The sequence below is a fragment of the Panicum virgatum genome, chromosome 5K, assembly GCF_016808335.1.
Source record: "Panicum virgatum strain AP13 chromosome 5K, P.virgatum_v5, whole genome shotgun sequence".
In the NCBI taxonomy this organism is placed as follows: domain Eukaryota; kingdom Viridiplantae; phylum Streptophyta; class Magnoliopsida; order Poales; family Poaceae; genus Panicum; species Panicum virgatum.
Genome location: NC_053140.1, coordinates 50271984 through 50292096, shown reverse-complemented (window position 1 = coordinate 50292096; position 20113 = coordinate 50271984). Strand labels below are relative to the sequence as shown.

Sequence of the window (20113 nt, the reverse complement as noted above, 5' to 3'; positions counted from 1 at the left end):
GCGAGCCACGCTTTAGGGGCCCCTTAGGCTAACTATTTTTTAACATGATAAAATAGATAATAATACTAATGTCATGTATATTTTTTGAAGAACAATGTCTATAATACAAACTAAAGAGTTGCAATTAAAACAAGTATGATTACCTCAAATAATAGATAAACCCCATGACTCCATCAAAAATAATATTTTAGTCCTTCACAATAAAGCTCCTTCGGGCATTTCTTGATGCAAAATCATTAATAATCGTATCTAGATCAATATTGTCCAAGATATATTTCTCAATGCTGCACATAGCGAAGCCATTCAATCTTTCTTGTAACATAGTTGTTCTCAAACAATTTCTCAGCAGTTTCAATTTTGAGAAACTTCTTTCAGCTGATGCTACAGTCACAGGTACAGTTAAAATGATCCGATATGCAATAGAGACATTTGGATAGCAATCTACAGTTGTAACAAACTGAAGAATATCTGGGGCTGACATAAAACCATCTGGCAGAGTTACTTGCAGTACTTTTAATTCAGAGAAAAAATCATCTAGATCAACATCCGATGAATTATCATGAGAAAAAACTTCTGCAAAAGTAGTGCAGTGCTTACGTAGATCATTATCATCCAAGGACTTCAAATTATCTGAGTTGAATAAAAAACCAAACACCTTTTCAAATGTCTTTAGCTGCTCAAATCTACTAGTCAATGAAGCAATTGCTGTGTCAACGATAATAATAAAGTAATTGACTCTAAATGATTCCATAGCTGATAGCTGTATTTCTTCATCACTTGTTTCATCAAATTGCTTCTTCCTTTTACTTTGGCGTTTTGTAGGAAATTTTGGCTCTATATCCATATCAGCTGCAATGGCTTTTGCAACCTCAATACTAGAGTCGAAGCCTTCGACTCTGTACTTTCGAAAATATGAGATGACCCCTTCAATTTGTTTGAGAGTAGCATCCATGCACACAATCTTAGATTGCAACTTTTTGCTCACCATGTTTATAGTGAACAAAACATCGTGACAAATAACCATACCAACTATAAATTCAAAATTCTCAAGTGTACCAACCAAAGCTTGAGCATCACTTACTGCTGATGGGTCATCAGTACAAACCTCCTCCACTTTCTGCAAGGCTGATCTTATTTGGGGAGTTTGGTACCAGATAGGTTGCACACTTTTTATTCAACTCTCCCAGCGAGTATTAGATAAAGGTTTAACAGTCAATTTCGGAACATTGTCAAGCAAAACCTTCCATCTTTTAGTAGAGCGTGCAAATAATGCATATATCTGTTGTATAACACCAAAGAATGAAATAGTTTGTCTGCAAGACTTTGCCATATCACAAAGAGTGAGATTTAGACTGTGACATGCACATGGCATGTATAATGCTTTGGGATTAATTTGAAGCAAACGATTCTGTACACCTTTCGTATGTCCCTTCATATTGGAACCATTGTCATAACCTTGACCTCTCGCATCAGCAACATTCAAATCCAGTTTCTGTAATGTATCTATCAACACCTCAAAAAGACCCAACCCTGATGTGTCATCAACCTTTAAGAACCCTAGAAAAAACTCCTCCACTCTTGGAATGCCACTTGGCATATTGACACAACGCACAATTAGGGTCATTTGTTCTTCATGGCTTGCATCTGGGGTACAATCCAAGATAACAGAGAAATACTTAGCATCCTTGACAATCTTCAAGATATAATTCTTCACGGCACCAGCAATAAGAGAAATTAACTCATTCTGAATATTATGGCCAAGATAATGATTATGAATTTCCTTGCTTTTAATGCGCCTAATATGTTCTTGCATCACGGGATCAAACTCAGCAATCATTTCAAATGTGCCTAGAAAATTGCCATTATTATCTTGATAAAGCTTCTCATTTGATCCTCGAAAGGCCAAATTATGTTTAGCAAGAAACTTCACAGCAGAAACTATTCTTACCAGAACTTGTCTCCAACGCTCTTTTTCATTTGAGATTTCCCGTGGCATATCATCATTGATTGTTCGATTTTTGCTTAACCTCAATCTAACTTCATTCCATGTATTCATGTTTGTCATATGCTCAACACTGCTCTCATGTTCTCTGAGTTTCCTACTAAGACGCTGCCAGTCTCTTACTCCATCAGATGCTAAAAAAGACTTGCTTTTGTTTGACAACAATTTGCAGCAAAAACAATATACTTTGTCCCCATGTTTACAGTAAACCAACCACTTTCTATCTACAGACTCACCATTAGTTAAATCTCTAGAGTAGTAAGCATATGAAAAATGTCTTCCAATGGCATCCTTAGGGAAAACAAGATTCAATTCTCTCACAGGCCTCTTTTCAATTAAGATATCCCTTTTGCTATTGTCAAGATTATCCCATGTTCTAGGATCATAAATTGGTAAACCAGAACCATCTAGTTCAGCACCATTTGAATTTTCATGATCAGCCGAGGGATGCAAATTTTCCTGCCTCACTCTATCATCCATCGGACCATCTTCATTGACTTCATCTTCTACATTTAAATTATGGTCATGTTCCTGCTGCCCATGATCAGATTCCTGCCCTTGAACTTCGTTGACATCAACAGTACTTGAACTGACAAAAAACTTATGTAAAGCACTCTTTTGCGATTCAGCCAATTGATCATCATGTTTTCTCTTTTTTTCTTTTCTGAGCACCTGACAATTGTTTCTTGGGCAACATCTAAGACCTAATTAGAAAAGCAAGTCATGGTCACTAATTCGCTGATCGCTACCTCGCTGGAATCGGAAAGAACTAAATATCCAAGACACTAGATAAAGTATTAAATAGGAATTACCAATCACAATCAAGAAGGGGTAGGGCGGAGGACCCTGCAGGCTGCAGGGCAGCTGGGCAGGGCGACGGCGACAGGAGCACAGCAGGGGAGAACACAGGGCGGGGTAGGGGCGCAGAACCTGCAACGCAGCAGGGCGGCAGCGATCAGGGCCGGCAGGGGCTAGGGGAGGAGGCAAAGTCGCCTGGTGCCTCGTCTCGCTGTCGTCGATAGCAGGCCAACCTGTGTAATGTATATATGTTGTTGGGCCCCCTTCCTCCGTGGGCCCCCGGCGGTCGCCTCGGCCGCATGGCCCAATAGCCGGCCCTGCCCAAGCACGGGGAAGGCTCCTGGCACGCGCTGCCCAAGGCCGCCGGGCTGCGCTGCAGCAAGAGCTGCCGCCTGCGCTGGATGAACTACCTCCGCCCCGACCTCAACCGCGGCAACGATACACCGACGACGAGGACGAGCTCATCATCTGCCTCCACGCCCTCCTCGGCAAGGCAACAAGTACGTACTAGCATGCCTCCTGCTCTGCTCTGTGTGTGCTCTGGTTCGTTCGTTTGCATGGCTCCTGGCTAACGTGCCTTCCCCTGCGCTCCTCACGCACAGGTGGTCTCTCATCGCCGGCCAGCTGCCGGGCCGCACCGACAATGAGATCAAGAACTACTGGAACTGGCACATCAAATGCAAGCTCCTCTCCCGCGTCATCGACCCGCAGACACACCGCCGGTCGGCCCAGACTCCTTCGCACCCGTCGCTGCCACCCTGACTCCGGCTGTCGTGCCGCCGGCGCCGCTGCACCCTGCATCCGCCCCGCCGCCCCGGCAGCCCCTAGGTTCACCGCGGCGGAGTCCTTGGACGACGGCAAGGGCCGCAGCACGACCTCGCCGTGCGGCTGTCCGTACGACCTCAGCGTTGCGGAGGCGCTCGCCGGCGACGGGCCCGGCAGCCTGTTGCATCGGCCCGGCGGCAGGGGCGGCGCGCCTGGACCCATGGCGGCCACCCGTCTCCCCACTCGCGGCGACGGGCCTGCCTCCCAGCTCGCACGATGGCCGTCCAACAGAGCCCCTCGCCTCTCCTGAGCGGGATTCGACGAGTGCGGCGGCAGGGGCGACGCACGGACGCGCAGGGAAGGCGATCGCGAGCCCGGGAATGCGCAGGATTGGGCGCCGTCGAAAATGGCCGTGTTCGGTAAATTTCGCGCACGTTTGCCGAGAAAAGAATCTCGCATACATGGAGTACTAAATGAAGTATATTTGCAAAACCTTTTTAAAGCCCGGGAATATCAGCTGAGCTCATCATCTGCCTCCACGCCTCTCCTGAGAGAAGAATCTAATGACAATAATTAATTGATGATTTGCTACAGTGATGCTACAGTGACCGTCCTCCAATCACACGGTCAAAGACTTCATTAGATTCGTCTCGCAATTTACACGAGAGTTGTGAATGTGGTTTTGTAATTAAATTTTATTTAATACTCGTAATCAATGGTCAAAGTAGGATGAAAAAAATTTCACCCAACAACCAAACACGGCCAATGCCGGGCCGAACCACATGCACCTGCGACCGCAAGGCTTATCGTGGCCGTTCAATGTTCACGTGGGGGACCCAGCGATGTCCTGGATAATATTTAAAATCCGATACATCACTATTGGCGTGGGACAATGGTCCAAGGGGTACTCTCGGAATTGCAATTGTGTACTGACGGAGTTGGGCTGTGCCTGTTCAACTCAATTATTGCCGTCCTGCTCCCTCTCTCTTCTTCATCCCGAACGCTGCCGGGCGCCGGCTTTTTGTTCTTGGCATGCCTTTGTTCTTCCTCTCGCCGCCCGCAGCTCGTGCCTCGTGCTGTGCCGCGGTGAGCTGCTTCTAGAGGGCGAAGTGCGTCGTGGCAAACCGCTGGTTGTTGACGAGCAGCTCCCGGTCGACGAGGCGCTACTCGACAGCTCCACGCCGCCGGAGCTGCGCCGGTCTACGAGGCGCTGCTCGACAGCTCCGCCATCCGCGCCACCGGAGCTACGACGCCCACGCCGCTCGCTCCGCCGGAGTAGCGCCCGCTCTGCCGGAGCTCGCCGGACTTCTCTTCTTCCCCAATTCCAGCGGGTTTAGAAGAGAAGGGGCTCGGGGGTGGCAGGCCGGCCAGGCGGTGGGGACGGTAGAAGGGCGGCATTAGGCTTCTGGCGGCGGGGGCGGCGGCCGGGCCAGGTCGGGGCGGGGGCGCCCATGGCTAAATTTGTGCGCGGCGGAGCTGTGCTGCCCGTCCGCTGCTCACGTCGCTGGTGAAGGCCGGCAGCGGAGGCGGTGCGCTGCCGGAGTCGGGTGGGAGGCAACGGCTGCGCGGGGGCACTCAAGCAAGAGCAGCGCGAGCGACGGCAACGGAGCATGCGTGAGGAAGAAGATGAACAGTACTAGAAGAGATACAAGAGAGAGAAAAAGAGATGATCAGAACATTTCCATTTCTGCCCTCACCGCACGAGGCCCACCAGACATCACTCCAGGAGCTCAGTCCGTGCATTTTTACGAATCTCCACGCAGTGCCTGGTTACCACGGTCGTGATAACCCTTGTGACCGCAGGGGCATGCGGAAAATCCGCCTCGGCCCGTCAGGTCTGTTAGCGGGTGAAAACGGCGCGCGTGCGGCAGACGACCGGGAGCCGTTGGATTAGCTCGGAGCGGTCCGGATCAGCAAAATGGCACGCGTTGACATGCCAACCGCATGTCACCGAATCTGAGTCCTCCTCGGACTCTGTGGAGTCTTCAGTGTTCTGTGTAACTCTGGCTAATAAGACTGAGTCCAATAGAAATATGCATTTTGGAGAGGCAAAACGTGCTTTGCCTTGTGTGTACAGTGAATGGCACGGATGACAAAAATTGATTACTTCAACATGTCGTGCATTTTGGAGAGGCAAAATGCGCCGAGCCCACCCATACACCCGGCCGCCACCACGCGTTGCTAGCCCAGCACGCTCGCCATTTGCCTTTGAGGAGAAAGAGAGTATTTTTATATCACCTCTCTTCTCCAAAGACAGTTTGTCTTTCTTTTTGCATCATCTGTTGGAGAAGCTACAGGGCATGCACAGTAAGACGCGGAGATACATTTTGCATTTACATGGCGGGATGCCTCATCTGTTGAAGTCAGCCTAACTAGTGTTCTTTGAGGTAAACGCTAGACTGCCGGGTTCCCACTACGTACAGAACTATACAAGCTGCGTTAGATGGTCAGAGTCCTCGTCACGTCTTACACAGCTACTAGTAGTAGTGGACTAGCTCCGTCGTGCTCTTTCATTCGGACACTTACAACACACGCACACTTACACTCAATGAACATACGTACGCAAGCTCTACTCCTATAAGTATTTTCGAAGACTGAGTCGGCAAATTCTTGAGATTGATGAAGTCACCACAGGCGCCTCGCTGTCGACGGGAACGTCGCCTACCACTTAATGCATAACGCCGTTAAATTCCAAAATATTCTCTCCCGTGGGAAATCGAACCCAGAATCTCAGATACTACCGAGGCTCTTGTAACCATCAGTCTACAGCCTACAGGCCCTTTCGCACTTGCAGGGATCTGTTGGAAGCCACGTGCGCCATTCGATCTTTTCGGGCTGACCATGCCCACCGCCGGCTTCAAACTAATCTTAGGTCGGCTCCTCTTCTTGGACCACCTAAAATCAGGCCGAATTTGGTTGCGGCTGAGAATTTTGCTACGTACCAAAGCCTGCTCTAACCAGTATCAATCCAGTGGGCCTCGCGTCAGGTCCAGATTGCGCCGAGCTCAGCCCATATCGATGTCTTGTTCTAATTTCTCAGCTGTCAGCTCTCCTCTAGACTTCGGAGAGCCCCGGGGCTGGCTGCTTCGTGCAATCATCGTGCTCCGCAGCGGCGGCGGGCACAGCCAGGGATGCAAGAGGCTGCGGAAGAGGGGGAGTTCGCGGGCGCGCGGCTGGACGCCGGCCTCCGCGCGGCCCGCTTCGCGTCTCCGCCGTCCGCGGACGTGTTTGGGACCCAAGTTGAGCCGAAGAACGTCCCCGCGGTAAATCCTTGTACCTCTCGTCTTCCCAAAGCTCTCCTCTGCTGCCATCAGGTCTTGACATGTTCCCCGCGTGGGGGAAATCGCGTCGTCAGGTGTTCCGCGGCGTGGCCAAGGGGTGGGCGGCCTCCACTCGGTGGGATCCTCTCCATGGCGGCCTCGACTACCTTCTGGTTTCCATCGCTCCTCACTCTGTTCTTTTCCTTTTTTCTTAGCAAGTCTCCCCAATGCGCCTGAGATGTTGGGGGGAAAGCAATCCATCTATTACGCATTTTCGCTACAATATTCAGTTCTTCGTCAATTTTTTGTTTAGGAAAAAGTGGGACGCGATGTCGATGTGGAAGCTATGATGTCGAACACTGGGCATGTGTTCTACGGAGATCTCAGAAGCCATGAGAGGGCTGGTTTTTTCTCTGAATTGCTACTTGGAGTTTTAAAGTCAGTTACGGACAGATGGAATTGAGACGCTAACGTTACCTCTTCATGCATTCAGGTGTCTGTTCCATTCTTAACGTTCATTCAGTCGTGCAAATCTTACCTGAGCCGGATAAATGGGGCTAGGGATCCATTCATAGATCAGGGAATCCTTGAGGAGCCTACTTGCTCGAGGGAGATGTGTTCGAGCAACTCGGAGAATTCAGAACAAGTATATCTTGCACAGGCATGCACACTTAATAAGCCTTTACCATATGAACAGATTGTGTTGATAGGAAATAAATCTAATAATGTGGTGCGGAGTTGTGGGGGATGCTCTCTACGATGCGGCAGCGGGGTCATCCTGGTGTTGTAGTAGAGGCGTAGAGCTCTCCTGCTGTCCTGCGGTATTGCCTGGTTCCCTTTTTTAAGAAAAAAAATATTTACCTTTAGCAGGTATCTATTATGAATGCTGAAAACAAAGAGAGATGCTTGTTAGAAGTTTTGAAAGAGGACATTCAGGAGGTATATACTAATTTTGCCTTTTAGCCAAATAGTCTACTTCATGGCTTTGAAGTTGCACATTGAAGCTTGATTGTTCTTTCAATTTGTTTTTCTTTATTGCTACAGCCTATATTCCTGAAAGGAAAATCATTTTCGTCAATAAACTTTTGGATGAATGGGGCTCACTTGAGATCAAGTACTCATTACGATCCCCACCATAACCTTCTTTGTGTGTTGGCTGGTTGCAAAAAAGGTAAGTATTTAACATTGTTTGGCAATTAGGCAATCTGCCATTGTTTGATGTCATTTTAGACTGCTAACCATAACTCTAAACAGTTAATTTATTTGCAAAAATTTCTCGTACAATCCAATCATTTCGATTAGCCATTGAGGGGTGTCACAAAAATGCTTTGACACGGTTTAAAGTGCCCCCATGTTTTGTAGTTCTGCACATTGCTGGTGCTTTGGTGTATCTGTCAATTTTGGGACATCATGGAATCTCCTTTTACTGCAACCATGGATGGGATATCTCTGTTTCTCGTTTTTCAGATTTGATTTCGGAATCTTTCACCATTGTATAGGATTCTTGTCTTTGTAGTCGTTTGTACTCTTATGGATTTTGTGTAGCACCCTTTGATGATTATCTGAACAAGTCTAGGCTAATGATTTCTTTCTTTCTCCTATAAATTTAACACAGTGACTTTGTGGCCTCCATCTGCATCCCCATTTTTATACCCAATGCCTGTGTATGGTGAGGCCTCCAACCACAGGTGAAGTTCTCCACTGAGGAAATATTTTAATTCTTTGAACTATCTTGGATTAATTCAAAATTTGGCAGTCTGAAATATCTCTTCTGATCTCACTATCTTTTTGGCAGTTCTGTGAGCATTGAGGAGCCAGATTATTCAAGCTATACAAGGGCAAGATACATGAAAGAATATTCTGAAAGAGTCGTCTTGAACTGTGGCGACGTTCTTTTCATACCAGAAGGATGGTACACCTCTATGTTCTGTCATTGATTACCACTACTATAGTCTATATGTGGTTCACAGTAAAACTTCAATGTGGTGGCACACTGGCACTCAGTTTTGGATACTTAGATTTTTGAAAAAGATACTAAGCCACCTTTAATCTACATTTGTAGAGTCTGAAGTGAAAAGCATTTCACAATACTAATCTGAAATCCGCTGTGATGATGTGGTTTGAGATACCTTTTCACTCCTAAGATAGTAAATATTTGTGACAGTTTGCACATTGTAGCATAGAAAATTTTGTTTCCTTATTTTATTGTGCCATTATACCTGATAGAACAGTACTGCATCAACCAGCTAACAATTTGGGTGTTCTTGTAAAAGGTATCACCAAGTCGACAGTGATGATTTAACCATAGCGATTAACTTTTGGTGGAAGTCAAGAATAATGACTCAAATGTCAGAACATATGGATGCCTACTATCTACGTCGAATCCTGAGCAGGTATTTTATAATGCATTACTTTATTAGTTATGTGCATTTCCTCCAACATGTAATACATTAGCCCTAGATTGGTTATCCATGGTGCCACTAAGCATATGAATATGAATATTCTGTACTTCCTAGCGAACCTCCTTTGACACTCCTAGCCTTTAGCAAGCAACAAAGTGATAAACACATATTTGCTATCCTTTTGTTATGTGTTGATATATCTTTCCGTCAAAGGTCAATTCATGGAGTAGTTCCCTCAAAACTTTCATCCCATGAAAATTCAAACTAATGCCAACTAATTTAGTTTCTTATTCTGATAGTATAGGTTTTTTTTTTTTGTACAGGTTTTTTCCCCAAAACAAAAACCTGTGTTTTAACTTTGGGTTTCTTCACACCCTTCTCTTCTTAATATATTGATACGCAGCTCTCCTGCGTGTTCGAGAAAAAATACCAACTAATATAGATCTTAGGAATACGCAGGAACAATCTATCAATATAATTCAGATTATTTATATGAACCTTATTTCTCACTGAACAAACTTTGACACATGAGTAAATAATTTAGCAAAATATCACAAGGATTCTTCTCTAAGCCTAGTTGTCTTCTGGAGGAGACAGGGTAGCTGCTGTCCTCCTGACTGCTGCACAGGTGCTGACTAATGGCTATAGTGCTGGCCCCATGTGAGGATAAGATTTTTTATGCTGAAAAATGTGACTTTACATTTGAAGGACATTGATGAAATCAATTCTTCACCAAGTTTTTTTTTCTGTTTTAAATGTTTATTTTTCCATACTTGTTTTCGACCAATATCTGACTGTTTTACCCTTGTTTCCACTCCGTCTCGTGGATTTCTACCTCTACAAATGATTTCTAGTGAAGATTGGTGGATAAGGAGATGGTATGCCCATTACCCTCTTCTGTTGTAGTCGTAGAATAAGAAAAGGCAGGCTCTTATTTTTCATCAACCATAGCAGTGTGCTGTTGATTTCTAGTCACCTTGTTTACTTCACTCCTTGTCCTGATGTAACCCTTTAAAAACTTTCAATGATTCGTCTATTTTGCTTGCAGTACAAGGCACATGCAGTTTGCAATACTTTTTCTTCTTATATCTTTTGTTCTTCACTCCTATTTCCGACAAGTGAATAGGTTCATGTTTCTTTGAATGAGTAATCTGTGTCACCTTTTTCATTTCTCATGAGACAGAGCATAATGGTGCAAAGGAACCCTATTCAGCCTATGGACAAAGCACTGACAGGTCAATACTTTATGTCACCTTAGGCGTCTTAATCCACCCTATGATCATGTGATCCCTTGATGTCACACGTCAGCGTAGCTTTGTTTCTTCCGCAATTTTCTTTTCATTTACTAGCCGTGTGCCTGCGTGTTCAACAGATCTCCAATAAAATAAACCAAAGGATAAAATTGACCGTAGAGCCATCGCTCACAAATTTCAAATACATAGTTCAGTGCACAGAAAATCCTAAATCCCCTAGGTATAGAAGCAACCATGAGAAAGTAAAGATAGAATTGAATAAATGGCTACCTAGTAAAGATAGAATTGAATAAATGGCTACCTTCTTTATATTTGTTTTTATTCCATTTCTTTTGATATGATTCTGTTGTAATTTCAACACAAAAACAAGAATTTGTTTTCATCATCTAACAGGTTTCCATCTATTCAATTTGCAAAAGGATTCACCATTGCAAACTCTGGAACCCTCCACTCTCCAAGCACTTTATGACCTCGTCTCACTGGTCCACGACAGTGCTGAAGTGGTTAACCAAAATGACAGATCAGAACCCGCATCTGAGATTACATCTTCCAACCGAAGAGACGAAACTAAGATTGCTGCTTCAGATGATTCGTCCCTCTTGGACAAGGATCATGTTGCAAAAACCATTTTGCCAGTTGAACCACTTGAATTACGGAGTATGATGCTTGCAATGGTGGTATGCACGATCAGTTTCTGTTTCATTTCTGTTATCTTTCCAAATTCAATATGTGAGGCAACACTTTTTTTTGTTAAGCTGAGGCCTCTTAAACTTCTATGATTTTTCAGCGTACTTTCCCAAGGACATTAGAAACTTTAGTCCTCAACATGCTCGGGCCAGTAGGAGCAGAGATACTGACTAGGAAGTTTGATGAGATCGATCAACTAACCACAATAGAGGAACAGTCAGTACTATCTACTGTCATTTTTGTAAGGCGCACGCAGACCACATTTTAACACCTGAACTGTTGAATGACACGATGCAGGGCTGAGTTCTACAAGACATTCTATAGCGTGTTTGAGGATCAGTATGCTGCAATGGATGTGCTTCTCAATGGAAAGGAATCATTTTCTTTTCAGGTACTTCTGCATTCAAAAAATATATATCATGGAGCCACAATCTCTAATTGTTCACTGAAATAACAAAGTGAAAACTAACTGACCTGTTAATATTACTAGCTTAAATATCATGGAAGTTTTGGAGCAAACTAGTCAGCTGTGCTTGCTATCATGGAAATAATCTCGAATGGATGTCTTCTGCAGATTTCTCATTATGAAACCAACCCAACATGTTTTACGATATTGTTTTTCTGATGCAGGTATTCCAGAATGTCCTAGACAAGTATCTCAGGGTGCATGTAGACCGGCCTATCTAAATGTGTTACAGTTACAGACCAATGAATGGATCATGGAGCATATGTACAAAGTGATTCAAAGCTTGTGGCTGTTTGTTTGATCGAAACGTGAACGGATGGCCACACTATTGTTCGGAACTTAGCATACTGTTGAGTGGAAAGGGTAAACCTAGGAAAGGGGATGTGGATGTTCGAGCGTCTCACTAGCTTGTGTTTTTTGGTTTGGTATGTGAACTTTTCAACAGCTTTTTTTTGGTTTGGTATGTGAACTTTTCAACAGCTCACGAACGAGTTATTTGGAGTTTTTTCTTTGGTCATTTGTTGCGCTCTTTTCTTCAAAACGAACTTAAATACCTGCATCTCAATGATACTGGGTGTTTTGTTTGAGAAAATCACAAAAAGCATCATGAGCTTCATCTAAAATATACTAGTCATTTGCTTGTCAAGGTCGGGTGCAGGCGGCCATGGAACAACCCAGAGCTTAGAGTGGGCCATGGAACAACCCAGAGCTTAGAGTGATAGATTACCCTTTCTTCGAATCAAACATCCCTGATACTTTTAATGAATGCTAATGCAACCCATGTCGACCTAAAAGGGGTACTCCCTCCGTTCCAAATTATAAGACATCTCAAGAATCTTAAAGAGTCAAAGTTTTTTATGTTTGATCAAATTTATATAATAGAATAATAACATTTATTATATAAACTAAGTACTATTAGATTCTTTATTAGTTATATTTTTATAGTACATCAATTTAATATCATAATTTTTTACATTTCTCTCTATAATTTTAGTCAAAAATTACTTTGACTCTCCAAAATTCTTGGAATATCTTATAATTTGAAACAGAGGGAGTACTAAAGAAAGCGAAATTCCACTTGCGATGGTCTGTTGCAACCGACAAACGGAGGATACTGACCAGTAAAATCGAGGTGCAGAGGCAGCCCTTACTGTACAGCAAAAGACAGGTTAGGTTGCAGATTTTACAATTTGCAAGAGTGGGGCTACATAGTCACTTATAGCCTTTCAGCTTAAAGTACAATACAACACTTATGAACAAATTGTCTATATAATACGCTACATAGTCACCTATAGCCTACTAATAAAATATCTAACCCCTTGCACAATCCCTCTTCATTCCTTCCATCATACACGCATTATGAAAACAACAAAAATATTAATACAAAAGAATGAGTACAGTTTGTATGCCGCCTATTTACAACGAGCTCTTTGCTGCGATGGAACAAAAAGATGTCTTTATGTTCTTGTCAGAACTTAGGTCCGGATCATTCTTCCTAAACCTTTTGTTCACTGGATGGTGCATCCTGGGAGTAAATCATTTGGGCACAAAGAAAATGTTAAATTGCGAGTGCAGTGCACATAATTATTACTCAGAAATAAATCTACTGACTCAAATACTCCCTCTTTTCTTAAATATATGCCATTTCGGACAAACAAATTTAAGAACAGAGGTAGTATCTGATTAATGATAGCAGCATCAACTCAAGAGAGAAGATTGCAACTTACATCAAGGTGAATCTCCACAGGGAACAGATTTATGGCACCAGGATTGAAAGAGAATCTGTTTCGAATACACAAAACAGTTAGACAAACCAGCAAATTGAAGTTGAAAATGTAGAGCTCTGAAATGCATGGATGAACTAAGACACCACTCTATAATCTAAAAAGGAAATGTCTCGGCAACTGACTAAAGATGTCTAGTTCTAGACTGAACAAAATTTCAACATCTCGTCTGACTTGCATGTGAAAGTTTGCGAGTACCTTTTGAACCAAGATGACATGATAAAAATCAAGATATTTTCTGTATTGGTAGAAGGCATCTCTCTGGTACCAATTACGGCATGCCTAAGACTTGCTATTTATAATAGCTATTTATAATACTTGCAAGTTGCTAAATTGTGAATCATAACAGCAAATGATTACCCCCGTGACAGGACAAGGCGCCATGCATATGGGATAAAGAATTCCTCAGGATGGCTTTCTTGCTCATATGTAAACCTTAACTGGGTAAACATCTGAAACAAGTCATTGTATGTTGTCAGTCAATCTTATGACCAAAAGATCATACATAAATTTAGGGGAAAAAACAGAAAAGACGAAATGATTACCTTCATCCCTTCTCCGCGCCATGATCGACAGTTTTTGTTGATGACTTCAAGCACCTTATCCACAGACCATTCCCCATCTAATCGTTGCATGTCCATTCGGCTATTAAAGAAATCCAATACCTACGAGATACAGCATGAAATGTGATTAATATGCAAAACACATTTATTTGCACTTCTGAAACTTCATGATAGATAAACAGTAACACATACAGTGTATATGTTCTCAAGAAGTTCATTGAAACGTGGATGGTTCTTAAATGGCTCAAAAACCTCCTGACGATGCAATACAGCATACACAACCTGTAGAAAAAAAATGTTAGAAGCAGTTATATTCTTCCTGTAAGTAACATAACTGCTGGCCAGCACATACCTCAGGATTTCGGGGCAATGCATACGTAAGGATTGCATTAATGATTTCCAGAACAATTCTTAAGAAATCTGTATATATGTGAAGCTCTGTAGACTGCAAAAAAACATTATTTAGAAAAAGGAAGAGAAACATAAGCAAGGATGCTGTCACGCCAATGACATTACAGTGCAAAATAAATGTAGACTACCATATCATCTGCGATGTTGTCTGCTTCCATCTGATCGGATATAACTTTGTGGGACTTGTCATTTTTTAACTCAGCTAGTTTGGCATACCTAGTGCATTGTACACAAGCAAACAAGTTTACTTTAGGTGCAACTTGAAGTTAGCATTCACGTAAATAAATCTGGGGAAAGAGAAAGAAATAGCATACTTGCGAGAAAGCATGTCGAAGAGGCTAACCAGCCTTTGTGATGCATAGGCACTCAGCCTATGCACATGAGGAGCCATATTTGCTAATATCGCAAGACAGTTTGTGTGAAGGTAGACATCCTGCATGTGTGGGTAAGCTTATCACCGAACAGTTACTTCTAGAAATAGTGTTAGGGCAAAGTACAAACTGTAGCATCAAATAGCAGGAAAATTCAAAAGACAACTTCAAAAATAGCAAATCAAGAACGCTTCAACTTTCCAATACAAAACACCAAAGATTCTGATACCTACTCTTAGTTTAGAGAGGTTGTACTTGATGGTCCGGATTAGTATTACAACCATCAAAGATCCCAAAGATGTTTGATGCATAAGGCGCTCATGGTACCAAGGAACAGCAGGAAGCACCTGGAGTTGCACGTTAGATCATTAATAATTTCGCAATATGCAATAAACAAATTAGAAGTTAAATAGCTTGTTTACCAATTTGTGCACACTAGCATTGAAGGTTGAATCTTGACTGAGGATTAGGAGAATAATCAATAGCATGTAAATCTGATTTGAAGTCTTCCTTGATGCATTGTAGAGCATTTCCAAGATAGGCATGAGCTGTTAAAATAATTGACAAAAGAAATTAGTATGCATCAAGAGATTGCTATGTAATTAGATTAAAATAACAGCTTTCAAAACTTTTCATACTAACTGATTCAACTCAAAGATGAACGCATCTTATTCACAAAATAAAATATCTTTCTTACCAACAAACTAAATAAACCAGTTCATGAAGGCAAAGAGATGAACCAAAAAATAAGGCAATGTGCATATGATACTAATCAAAATCGTAATAAATGATAATATACTCTTATTGGAAAGAAAACTATTTCAACATTGCAGTTCTTGCATTAGTCCAAAGCATAACCCAATCTCCCATAAATACCCATTTACTCCAGCATTAATAATTTAGAAATGAAGCTAACAAGACATACCAAAGTATCCAAGTCTGTTCGAACAAGGACATATTCCTGAAAGTCACAGTTCCCATGGACCAAAGAATAGAGCAAAAGAACAGAGCTCTCGTCGTTTAAGCATCTGTAGGGATATAGGGAAACTAATGAAATGCACTGCAAGAAGCTCTTTCTAGTAATAAATTAAGTGTGCATGCTGGAATAGGATAAACAGACATTATGATTCATCCAAAATATGATAGACCCTAGACATTGAGCACCTGAAAAATGCAAACATCTAGGCAATATATTAGTGGGACAACTGGAACAACCATAGAGAACTGCAGATTCATTTAACCTTTAAAATCTGACACAGAATTCTGCCAGGAGATTAATATTTTTTTTAATAATTCACAAGTGCCAAAACTATTTCTGTGTTCTCATTTCCAAGTTAAAATGGATCACTGCCATATTTTGGAGAATGGTACGCAATATTTGGTAATTTGGCATGCAGCTAATAAATTAAAACATGAGCAATGCCCCTAAACATCAGCAGATGAGGAGCAACTTACCTTCCAAGAGAGTCAAATAACGATGCAAAAGACAACCTAACAACAGGCCCATCTTGAGCATTTCCTTCAACATCAGCACGATCATCTGCAGCATAATTCATTTGTGTAACTATTAGAGATCTATATCAGTGTCACAGTGTCTCTAGTACTGGTGTATCTTACATTGAATGTCCTTAGCATTGTTTAATGCTTTGCAATAAGGATTCTCATGAAAAACCTGAGCTTCCTTGTCATTGGTATCTGAACCCATGTATGTACTGTTGCTTGGAATGGACTCATTAGTTGAAATGCACTTCCGGAAGTGGATCATAACAAGCAGAACAAGTAAACTGTTATCTGCCAACTGACTTGTTGCACCCTCAGGAGTGGAGCTGACAAGGTAGTTGAACGTATAATATGGCAGCAAGACAAAATTTGCTGCAGAATCAGATAAGAGAGTAATTCAGACACCTTTGCTGAGACTGGGAACTATAAGGATGGCCCAATGGCTGAGATGGTACCAGAACTTTCTAAGATCTTTGTTAATTGTAAAAAACTATATAAAAATATCCTGGCATTATCCAATATAAAATGGACAGTATAATTTTTAACTAGCATACTGTTGCAAGTTAGAAACAAGGGTTGGACAGCATAAGGGGAATATCAATTAAAATTTTCATGAGAAGTATGAAAATACAAGGCAAGTGATATATTCGAAAAATCTTTAAGCTGAACTTAGAAGGTGACATACTACTTAGGGCATTGACAGGACACACGTCATAAAGATAATGTAGTAATAACTCTTATTCTTATTAACAATTAGCTGAAGAAAGGAGTCCACATTACCAGCTGCTGACCCAACTCGCTGCAGAACACCAGGCCTACCATCATCATAAAAAACAGGGTGTGAACCATTTTGAGGAAACTTTGGCCGTGTTACGAAATTGAGCAACAACTTCCGCACCACTGAGACTATTATGGAGCTGTCCTGCAGAAGAAAAAAACCACATGGAGATACACTCCAAATTTTATCTCAAGAATGACTGGAAATAAATCAGCATATACGATGCACCACCTAGTTTCAGTATTACCTGAAGCATAGCTGCATCAATGAAAGGATGCACATCTTTTGGTTCTGGGGATGGTCCAGAACATAACTGAGTTGACATAAGAACTAGCATCAAGTTCAAAAGTTCATGATGTAGGTAGCATGATTCCAGGCTTAATACAGAAAAAAAATAAAACAGTTAGATCAAATAAGAAACATACATTAAAATGAGAAACACAGATATAAAGAAGTGATGAATGAGATACCTTACATCTACACTACCAATGTAGTTCAGCACGCCTCTCATGAGAAAATACTCCACAGTGATTTCTTCAAGGATCAATGTAACATCGAAGATCATCAGAATTCCAGCTAAAGTCACTTATATATAATAATTTGCACATATCGGCTTGCACAATAAGCATCCTTTTGCAACATACTAGACTGGATGTGAATAATCAATTACCTGCAGGAAATTTTTCCATCCCCTTCTCACTCTTGTCGATGTCAAGGCATAGCTCTTGCCAATTATCAGTTTTTGCATTTTCAATGATGAATTTGAGAAATATGGATGAGATATAAGCAGCATTGATAGCCCTTCGGTATGCGACAGAAGCTGCAGAAGTTGTTGAGGTGCACTCTTGCAAGCACCAAACCAAATGGATCAAAATCTTTGCAAGATGCTTGGTTTGGTAGTTATTCTGGGCTGCAAGCAAATGCACATAACTGAAACCCATAAGCATAGATATTTGTGAGTTAAATTCGAGAAACCAATCATGTAAAATAGTAAAAGCAGCCAAAAGTATGCAGAGCATAAAGTGGGAGTTTGAAATAATATCACCAATTGTACCAAAGAGTCTGGTGCAACAGTACATTGACAAGGTCACTAATTACTGAGAACATAAAGCACAAATGCTGGTCCCAGGTGGTTCATTCCACGAGCTTTTGATGCCATGAACTGATGAACTCCGAAACCAATCGATCAATTAGCAATAAATCACAACATGTCCACAAAATGTTCAAAATTGGAGCTAGCACCTAATGCATTCACACTTTCAGCCAGTCAAATCATCACTTTGCTTCCACATAAGCATTCGGATTACTGAAAAGGCGGAGTGATGCACAGTTTACTCGCCGAAGTAGTCCAAGCAAAGACAAAACCGGGTTGCGCAGACACACAGAAATTAGCAACGTGATTACCAATATGGCATAATTTGCAAATTGCAACAAAACCAGGACCATCGAACACATGCCACCAGATTCCAGCACGCCCACATGAAATTCACCAGAAGGGCAACTAACCCTCCAGAATCGCCATCATAAACATGATGAGAACTCGTAATCCGAAGGAACCAACACCAAAAGCCTCCCCCTAAAGACGTAATCAGCGTAGCAACGATGCCGTTAACACCCCGATCAACCTAGTGCTTCACCTCAAAGGCGTGAACCGATCGCACTACAAGCCGACAAGCCTGTACGTAGATGATCCGCATTGCCCCCACGGTTCAAAACCCGCAGAGATGGGGGGAGAGACAAAAAATTCACCGCGCGCGGCAGCACAGGGAAGCGACAGCACAGCCCCAGGTCGCAGGGAGTGCGCGGATCTCGAGAGAGGGGGCGCGCGACACTCACCGAAGGCGTGGCACGCCTGCAGCACGCGGTCGCGCGGCCACTGCAGGGTGAGGGGCAGCTCGAGCAGCTGCTTCCAGAACTCGGAGGAGATCGGGTAGGCCTTGTCGCCGACCAGCGCCGCGAACATCTGCTCAGCCGCGCCGGGCGACGGCGGCGCGCCCGCCGCGCCCAGCCTCGGCGTCGACGGCGCCGCGCCCATTGGATCTGGAGCCCGCCCCGGGGGGGGGGGGGGAGCCACGCGCGGGGCCCTAGGTTTTGACGCGCGCGAGGATTGGGCGAGCGAGGAGGGGAATGGCCGGCCGCGAGTGGAGTCGAGACGAAACGAAGGTTTTAAACGGAGGGAAAGGGAGCGTGGAGACTTCGGGCGGAAGGAGGAGCCGAGGAGAGGAGAGGAGGTCGGGTGCGAGCGCAGCGAGTAGCCGGTGCGCGTTGGGTTTGGGGAGGTTTTGATCGGACTACGAAATGGCCAGACTAGCCCCGGTTCTCCTCCCCGGAAGGGCATCGCGGGGGCGATAGGGTCTTTTTCCGTGGTGGCGCTCGGGGTGGTGTCGTTGTTGCGGGGCGGCCTGCCGTCGGTGGAGGTGGTTTGGTGGCGGAGCATTTGGGGATTCGCGACGGGGGGTGGGGTGGGCGACTCGCATTCATTGGAGTCGGGTGGGGCGCGAAGGAGTCAGGTTTGGGTGCCCTCCACCGGTTTTCTGAACCAGCGACCCTGCGGGTTTGACTTCTTCGCGCCTCTGTTTGGGTCTTTTGTTTCCTTGCAGGAGTTGGGTTTCGTAGAAAACGGGCGGTTTTAGCGAGCTGGACGACACTACCTCTGTTCACTTCTCCCAAACTTCTCCAAATTTTTCAAATTTTTCATCACATCAAAATCACATTGAAACATTAAATATAGAAAATAACTCATGCATGGAGTACTAAATGTAGGTAAATAAAAAAACTAATTGCATAGTTTTGATGTACGTTGCGAGACGAAACTTTTAAGCCTAGTTAGGTCATGATAGGACAATATTTACCACAAACAAACAAAAAGTGCTACAGTGTGCTACAGTGTCCGATGCGACTTTTTCTACCAGCTTTTCGCGGATCTAAACACACCCTAGTACAAAAGATAGGACACAGTTCTGATGCCAAATTTAAATTAACTTATATATATACTTCAATTGATAAAATCGGACCTTGTTTAGATGGAAAATTCAAAATTTCAAAACTATCACGTCGAACGTGTGCGGCACCT

The 20113-nt window shown here is 43.3% G+C and overlaps 2 protein-coding genes and 1 pseudogene across 2 annotated transcripts; 2 read left to right on the top strand and 1 right to left on the bottom strand.

Annotated features, from left to right (window-relative positions):
- Positions 1-3201: 3201 nt before the first annotated feature.
- On the top strand, positions 3202-3562 carry LOC120710195 (annotated as a pseudogene).
- Positions 3563-6621: 3059 nt separating this feature from the next.
- LOC120708219 lies at positions 6622-12225 on the top strand. Its single transcript, XM_039993348.1, has 15 exons — positions 6622-6828; positions 6921-6998; positions 7139-7225; positions 7319-7486; positions 7696-7764; positions 7870-7996; positions 8441-8513; positions 8621-8737; positions 9099-9218; positions 10087-10105; positions 10411-10462; positions 10874-11157; positions 11268-11383; positions 11465-11558; positions 11798-12225. The coding sequence occupies exons 1-15, from the start codon at positions 6697-6699 to the stop codon at positions 11852-11854; spliced, it is 1593 nt and encodes a 530-aa protein (XP_039849282.1). The 5' UTR covers positions 6622-6696; the 3' UTR covers positions 11855-12225.
- A 561-nt stretch (positions 12226-12786) lies between these two features.
- LOC120708218 (dymeclin-like) lies at positions 12787-19250 on the bottom strand. The gene is made up of 18 exons (XM_039993347.1): positions 18877-19250; positions 17711-17950; positions 17511-17574; positions 17288-17417; positions 17043-17184; positions 16380-16634; positions 16218-16302; positions 15688-15790; positions 15185-15310; positions 14996-15109; positions 14706-14824; positions 14520-14607; positions 14333-14425; positions 14173-14262; positions 13963-14082; positions 13778-13869; positions 13361-13415; positions 12787-13158 (listed from the first exon to the last, which is right to left on the bottom strand). The coding sequence occupies exons 1-18, from the start codon at positions 19073-19075 to the stop codon at positions 13129-13131; spliced, it is 2145 nt and encodes a 714-aa protein (XP_039849281.1). The 5' UTR covers positions 19076-19250; the 3' UTR covers positions 12787-13128.
- Between the last annotated feature and the right edge of the window lie 863 nt (positions 19251-20113).